The sequence below is a fragment of the Callorhinchus milii genome, unplaced genomic scaffold (assembly GCF_018977255.1).
Source record: "Callorhinchus milii isolate IMCB2004 unplaced genomic scaffold, IMCB_Cmil_1.0 Scaffold1, whole genome shotgun sequence".
Taxonomy (NCBI): domain Eukaryota; kingdom Metazoa; phylum Chordata; class Chondrichthyes; order Chimaeriformes; family Callorhinchidae; genus Callorhinchus; species Callorhinchus milii.
The window spans coordinates 2,045,988-2,054,262 of NW_024704742.1; the positions used below are offsets into that span (position 1 = coordinate 2,045,988).

The window sequence follows — 8,275 nt, forward strand, 5'->3', positions numbered from 1 at the left end:
GCAGCACTTGAAAACAAAGTCTTTAATACGTACACGTATATGGGTGAAGTTTGGAGTATTTCGCAATGCATAATTCTCATGAGGAGCATGCTACGAAACGGAGCAAACTTCACCCCATTATAACATAATCTATTAATAAATTCAAGGATTTAATTGCAATCTCTGAGGTTTCGGGATCATTTACAAACTGCTCAAGCGTCGTACTAATGATCTGTGCCAGAATCTCTTGACTGAATAATGTGCATACCAGTTATCTAATATTATAATTGAAACTAGAATTTTATGGTCTTTGTTGAAACGGCAAGCAGAGTGACAGACAGTCGGGCCATCTCAGGAATACTGCTCGCTCCGTACGTCTGCGGCTAGTTGGTTAGGAACATAGAAAAGCAGGAACAGGAGGAGGCCATTCAGCCCGTGGTGCCTTTGACAACATAGTGTATTAGATCTTTTAATCCCAATCACTCACCCTTTCGCTATACAATACATCTGCCATTCTCCCCACCCACTCCCCGCACCCCCAGCGCAGATGCTCAGCCAGCAGTGTCAAGCACTTTGAGACATCATCTCGAGGCGAAAGGCACTGTAGAAATCTAAATTTGTATTGCCTCGTAAGTCAAATCCACCTAATGCCTAGCTATTTTGAAGTGACTACAGGGATGATAAACACTACGGATTGTGTGTTTTCTTTTATGCAAACCGCTTATGTTTAGATGCTGATATCGAGGGAAAACAAAGAGTTCAAGTGAGAAGAAAAGTCTGCATTCGTTCAACTCTCGTGAACCGAAGAACTCCCATCATCCATAATGAGCCAAAGTATTGTCATACATCATTCAGAAAAGAAAGAAATAATAGTTTTAAAGACAAATCTCTGTGCCTTGTAGTTGGTGTCGGTGGTGTCTTGTCTGGAATGGGTTACTCCGAAGCTGTGTTCGCATATGTCATTTGATGAAAGATCCTTTAGGGCAGTTAGACTACAGCACAGGAATACAGCAAAGGAAAAATAGGGCACAGAATGAAAACGTTCCTGGCCAGAACCTAGCTGTCATCATACCTCAAAGCAAAAACATGACGTTATTTGCTCTTCTCCCACCCTCTCCTTTGCCCCCGTGCCTTTATTCCAACTTGGTGAGAAACGAAGCTGTTTTACTGAAATCGTTTTCCGCGGTAATTCATTGTATTTTCTCGCTTTGAGGCTAGCGAGGGGTTTGGATAGAACACTCCGTTTGAAAAAGTCTCTCGTTCGCAAGGTCATTGTAAGGTTTTTTTTTGTTTATTGGTTTCTTATCAAGTCACGGGTTTTAAGCATTTATTTTCTTTGGTGCTTTCAGACGCAGTTAACATCAAGCATTTTCAGTTCAGATACCTCGCGGGCGTTAGATGCTACACTGCCCCAAGCATTAAGCACCCAGCGCTATTCATTACCGGTTCTCAAAGCAGCTCTTGTGGTGACCTCTTTAAGGTGAGGGATTGAACACGATATCCTGGGAGTCTGAAGTCACATGAGAAAGTAGTCAGATTTGTTTGCCCTGCGGCAGGCAGAGAGTTGGTAACGGTTCATAAGCGTACGGTGCTCCATTTAAGTCCGCAAGTTCACATTTTGTAATCCATTTATGCTAATGGCAAGCTTCTCTTCGTGCCTCCGTTGTACTGACGACGGGGGTATAATGGCCGCGTTTTTTTTTGAGAATTCCTTTAAATCGGGTACGTGAATCTGTTTTGGGTAACTGGAAGTAAGCCATGCCAACTGGGAACTCCTCTCAGGTGCAGTCTACTTCTGGAGCGGAGTTCTGCAGAAGATTTGAAACGCAATCTCGTTGAGGAATACCGCAAATTAGACCCGTTCTACCACAACTCTTACTTAGAAGATTCATTTGAACCTGATAAAGAAACTGAGGCTCAGCAGGATAGTGTTGAATCGCGCGGATTTCTCCAGGAATGTTACGTACTGACTAAAATTGCTCCCTTTTCTGGCATTTCTCCTCTGTATATCAGCCACGTTCTCCTTTTCGTAGCTTGACAAAATCATATCCCGCTTTGTTTCTCCAGTGCCTGATACCGTGTTTACTATTCCGATGACTGTCCTTTCTCTAACCCTCACCGGCAACCCAGATGTAGATTTTCCTGTGTTGAATGGAGGCTAGAATTCACAGCAAACGATCGGAGAGACGAAGATTGAGCTAACAAATAGAAGTACAATTGTTATTATTATTAAGCGTTTTTAAAAAAAAACGTTGTTTACATTTTTTTTAATGTTAAAGAACAAATATTAAGAAACTAAGCTACGTTCATTACACTTTCCCTCAGTGCTTTGTAACGGCATCCACTCCTGGAGTAAATCCGCTGAATGTGATGAATAACAATTCTTGCATTTGATATAGCGCCTTATCCATTCAAAGTGCCCCAAAGAATGTAATGTGAAGAATTTAATGTAAAGCGTAGTAGCTGTATATTTAATCTTCCCAATGCAGTCAGTCTGGACTCACATATATTACCACTGCAGCCAAGGAGAAAGCAGCCGAAAACAATTTAGATGAGGCAGGAATATTTCTTGGACTCATCAAAAGCAAAGTACATCACTGATGAATATACCGTTGATGCACGAGGTCCAAATCTGTTTCAGATCCTTCAGAAAATCTTCTGCACCTGTTTTCTCCCTTCAACCCTTTCCCTGAGATTAGATTTTCTTTTTTCACCCTCCAGCACCTCACCCCAAGCGACTATCGTTCACGTTTAAGTCTTTAGTAAATTTGGGGCAGGGGATATTGGAGGGGGATATCTGAGTGAGGTGCTGAGTTAAAAGTTGGTTACTTTCCCCCCCACCGCCCCCCGCCCCCCACCTCTTTCGAATCCAACCCCTGGGCCAGGTGCAAACCCTTGTTTGTCCAGCGCCTTGGGAAGTCCTCCCGACATGAAAGGTGCCACGTAAATGCATTTTGTTGTTTGTGTTGTATATTTTGTGGGCGAAACGCGGCAGCCAGTTGCGCACAGCCGGTCTTGGCTTGAGTGACCAAATGTTTATTATTATTGTTACTTTTTTGAAGGGATTATTACCCCCAAAATAGCGATCCGCCAACTGACTAACAACCGGCTTTCTACTCATTGCTAGGTAATTAAACAGAGGTGTTTTATCCAGGAATCGAACCCAGCTCCTCTCGCTTGTGACCACTAAACTATAAGTCGCCACAAAAACTTTGGCTCAGAATCTTTGGCCAATGAAGCTGGACCGATTATCAGTGAAAGCTTCCGGTAGCTTTTATTCGTGCAGAAATGTCTCGACTTCTTCTGACCCCGTAAATCCCGGAATTAAGATAGAGTCCAACAATCCTACCTGCCTTGTGGCAGGATTGATGAATAAAGCAAGCACACAAGTCTGGATATAATTGGGAACCCTGCCCTCATTCAGCAACCCACTGGGGAACTATATTTTTATAATTTGTTAAGAATAGATAGAAGCGCAAGGAATACATGCTCCACAGATATCCCTATAAATATCCGAGTTATATCTGCTGCAGTTTGTTCCACTTTATCACCCGCTTGATCCGACCTTTTTTACCGGCCACCGAGAGAAATCTCCGCAGGTTTAACCCGCTTTGTCGAATTGCAGGCTGAGTGACAGTGGAACGAGTGGCTCCCCCTTGCAGGCTGGGCAAGTGAGCGTGACAAGCCGGAAAAGCAAACGGGAATGCCACTGCGCTTTGCCGGTGTCAAGGAAGAAGGAAACTCTGTCGAGTTGAATCGAGAGCAGGGATTAAAGTTGCAGCTGTTGTGCTTAGCACTGCTGTGCTTTACATCGAATTCGGCGCTGCAAAGTCGGCGATGTCAGGAGTAGTAGGAACACGGTTTAAGCAGTGCTGCTCGAATATTTATGCCGGGACTGAAGTCATTGAAGAAGGCAGGCAATATATTGCTTTCCCTAATCACTTTACTTTCTGGTTTTGCAGCCCATCCCAACTCCTTCCCGACTGCGTGGCTTTGTGTGTGTGTGTGTTTGTGTGTGTGCTCGTGTGTCGATAGGTCTGATTTTGGTCACAAGATTACAAGAGAGGCTCAAATGAAAAAAAGGCCCTTTGGGCTGATTTGATCTCATTCTATCAGAAAAGCGAAACCCCCTGCCGTGTCCCCATCACAGCGTCCAGCTGTTTATTTTAAATGAGGTCAACCAACATCCTGTCCTCTTATCTTCCCGATCCCTGCTCCAATCATTGATTGGGTAAAGAAAAACGTCTTGAAGTCCGTCCTCAAATTCCTCTTTGCGACTCCAAACCTCTTACTGTCTTAAGTGGGTCCCGAATCGTGGCTCCACGTTTACTTTCTCAAGTGCCACTTAAGGTCGTTTCCACTTCTGTAACGTTCCCATTCGAAGAGCCCAGATTCTCGGCTCATTGCTCGGAGGTCATTCCTCCACAATGAGAATTGAATTGTTGCTCTCCTTTGCACTGCCCCTCCGACCGCGGCAATCCCCTTAATGATGATAATAATAATAATAATAATAAAATAAAACACAGGAGAGGTAAAGGTCCCTGTGATGTCCACAGTGTTTTTTTCCAGACAGTACCCTCTAAACCCGCACGGACTTGCCGGTCTTCAGATCAGCCCCCAAGAGATCGACAGAGCTGGAATCTCCCGAGACTTTTTACTGCCCACTGTCAAACAGCTGCTTTAAGTACTTTGCTTATTTTGAAAGTGTTTGCACTTTCATAATAATATTAATAAATCTTACAGTTGGCGCAGAGCTTTTACAAGTGCTTTTTTTCATCGCCTCCACCTTGGGGGGGTGTGGGGGTGGGGGTCTTGCTTTATGATGTTCTCAAAGGCGCTAGCGATTGCGATTTGGGTTTTGCCGTCGAGCGGGACGTATCACCAGTGTCCCGCTCTCCCGATGTAAGTTTCCGCATTGCCTGAAGTTGGCACAACAAAATAATATTGTTGGTGTGGAATATATAATTTTTTTTTAATTAAAATTCAGCAGGCTGTTTGCCGTAGCTGATTATTCTAACTGTGATCATATTGATCGGTACTCTGACCACGTTCCACTCAGGTGCCGAGCCGTTAATTGTCGAGCGCCTTGGGGCGTCCGTACTGATGCGAAAAGGCGCTGCGCAAAATGTAGATTTGCATTGTTGCATTGGCGGCCTCGACAACGGGTAAGGCAAGGCATCTCCGCAGAGGAACGCAGCGATCCTCGCCAGAGGATCCTTCAGAGTGGATTTGCAGAATTCTGTTACTGATATGATACTATATCATTTCTCGTTGTGTCTCCGTATCTGCCGATCTGGAATTGGTGTGTGGAATTTAATACCACGCTGATGTCCATCACGTCCGCGAATGCGTCTTATCAGCTCGCCGACTTGCAACTTCTTTATTGGATTTTGCAGCTAATTGATGTGTGAGTTCACGCGATAAGGCTTGAGAGTTCCAAAGAAGCCGGAGAGCGACACTTGGGGGTGGGGGGGGGGGGGGTCCTGATCACGTGCGTGTCGCAAAAATGTAATCCGTCATCTCTCTTTCGAGACTGCGTGTGCCGATTGGGTGTCCGTGCCTTCAGCCTGCATTGTTCCTCACTCGTCGCAGCCCCCGCCAGAAGTGATAACGTCTGATCACTTTCCGTTTGCAGTGAATTCACCCCGAAAATAATAAATAATAAGCGTAATAAATAAATAAATAAATAGATAAGTAAGTAAGTAAGTAAGTAAGTAAGTAAGTAAGTAAGTAAGTAAGTAAGTAGATAAGTAAGTAAGTAAGCGTACGTGTGCTGTCAAACTACATACGCTTATTTATTATTTATAACTCTTTAGAATGATTTTTGAAGACCTTATCCGTAAGAACACTCCCTTGCTGGATGAGGATCGTTCTCATCCGCGTAGACTCAACTTCACTTTCCTGTTGTACTTTGAAGGAGGGTTTCCGAAATAATTAGCTGTTTGCGCTTCACGAGCTGCTGTCTTCCGTGAAAGCACCGCAGCGTTCCAGCGCAATCTGAGCCGTGCTTCAGAACAGCCTGGGCTGAGGGCGGATCTGCTCCCTTTTGCTTTCCGCCACGAATTCCGGCAAGGGTATCGGAAGGCATACCAAAGCAGGTTGTCCAGAGAACAGGCCGTCAGTCGCTCGTGATGAAAGGTATCCCTGCCTTAAGTCTGTCTGCTTGTCACACGAAGCACAAACTGAATGGAAGAACTCATGCCGTTCCGTGATATCAGCTTTCAGCTGCTACGCCCCCAAAAGCTCTGGAACACTCTCCCTCAGTCCCTCTCCCTTTGCCCCCGTTGCTCAAGTCCCACCTGAAGACTTTCCTCTTCAACCGTGCCCGTGGCCACCTCTACCCTCTACGCCCGGCTCGGAGTCAGGCTCCGCCACTGTTAAGTGCTCTGAGACTCTATCCTGAGTGGAGGGCGCTGTATAAGTGCAAGTTGTCGTTGTACCATCACTGAATGGTGCCTGCGATCACCTCTCTCCCCCACCCCCTCACCTTCCTCTCAGTTCAGGTCCAACCAGTGTCATACATGGAGGGCGCTGTTTATTGTTGGTACAAATGGATCTTGTGGTATCTGCGTTGATGTGTGGTCGGGTCCAGTCAAGTTCAAACCGCTCTCATTTTATTCGCAGCCTTGCTTTTGCTCACTGTGATAAGAAATATTTCGCGGAAGCAAAATGAATCATTGGCTTCAAAAGTCTTTATTTCGTTTTACCTTTTTACGCCTTTCCCGAAGTCCTTTTTTTTTCTTTCTACCTCTCTTTCATTGATTGTTATTCAAACCGTTACGTACGAATCTTATTCGCCCCACTCCGCCCGCTCCTGTACACGTCTGCACTGTCTTTGGTGAGAGCGAAACCGACTGCTTTTCCCTTATTTTTAAGTCTCATAAGACGCTTTGCTTTCTCCTGTGCGTTGTCTCGGTGTGCCTTGGCACCGGTGCTCTTGTCTATCTCACCCAGCTTGTCAGTGTGGAGGAGGGGTTGTCGCAGAAAGGGAGGGAACAATAACGCAAGAGGAGGCGGTGGAACAGAATTCTTAATCCCATCTGCTTGTCAAGGTCCCTTCTGTCGCTGTCTCTTCTTTGGCTCTCAGCAGTGCTGTGTGTGTGTGTGTGTGTATAAAAAACACACAGGAGTCTGTACTTTAGAAGCTTCTGCTGCAAAAATATTGTTTACCGAGAATGTTTCTGATACTGAGGCAGGACTCACACGGACTCAAACACATTCTAATCGCGAGGACGTTGGAGTAATGCTTCTGGGCTATAGGCAGCTCGAGACCGTCACCTTTTTTTTGTTTGTTTGTTTTTCCTTTAGGTCTACTGAGAAAGCCAGAGATCACCTTCATCTCTAGAGAAAAAAAATATATATAATTTATTAATGAAAACCCTATCTCTGAAACGAGAGATTGAGACAAAGAGAGAGAGAGAGAGAGAGAGAGAACATGTTTGACACAAATGCTTTCTAAAACAGTACAAAAACCTATTTTACAACATTTCCATTAACAAGTCTTGGGACTGGATGGCCTTTGAAGTTTTTTTTTCAAAAAATCCTAAACAGATGTTTTTTCCCTACGACAAACACGTTTACGGGACAGTCTTGTTGTTTTTTTAAGAAAGTTTTTACAAAGCACACTGCTGTAAAACAAGAAGAAAATATTTCTCTGTACAGTGTATTTTTAAATAAATATGTACATCTTGTGTTTTTCTTTCTGTTTTTTGGTTTATTGTCTTCGAGAAAAGCTGTGAGTTCTTCTTTAGGTTTAGTTTACGTGGATGTGTGCCGCCCGCCCCCCCCCCCCCCACAAATAAGCTGCATGTCGTTATTCTACCCCGAGGGGCATGTCGTACATCGTGCTTTTCCTTCAAACGATTGTGTTGAACAGTTGTTTGCCATCGTCATGATGAGGGGGGAGAGAAAGCTTTCCCTTTCTGTCGATTTCCGTGCGGTAAGTGGGAGGCATGGAAATCTCAGCTGGGTTCGGATACCCTTAAGCATGGTTTCCGCATGTGGTCGGTGGTGGTGGGGGGGGTGGTGGGGGTTGGTCGAGAGCGACGGAGTCAATAGCACTTTTAAAAGCAAAAAAAAAACACCTCCATCTGCCCACTCTTGGNAAAAAAGGGTTTATTTTACCAAAATTTGATTCAAACCCATCAGTTTCTTGTCTCCGCTCTGAAATTGAGCCGCTCTCAAATCTCCTGTGGGGCATTAATGGGCCACTTTATGAGATGTTATGAAAGAGCAGACTGGCTCTTTAATAACGCTCAGTATCGGTCAACACGGTAAGTTTAGATGTGCCACGTCC

The 8,275-nt window shown here is 44.8% G+C and overlaps 1 protein-coding gene across 1 annotated transcript in view; it reads left to right on the forward strand.

The window, feature by feature from the left end:
* ccser1 (coiled-coil serine-rich protein 1) overlaps positions 1–7,678 on the forward strand; it is a 444,926-nt gene extending 437,248 nt beyond the window's left edge. The window contains exon 12 of the mRNA XM_042337524.1: positions 7,288–7,678. Coding sequence (XP_042193458.1) covers positions 7,288–7,296 — 9 coding nt within the window. The 3' untranslated portion in view covers positions 7,297–7,678. The remainder of the gene's footprint in view (positions 1–7,287) is intronic.
* Positions 7,679–8,275: the final 597 nt, after the last annotated feature.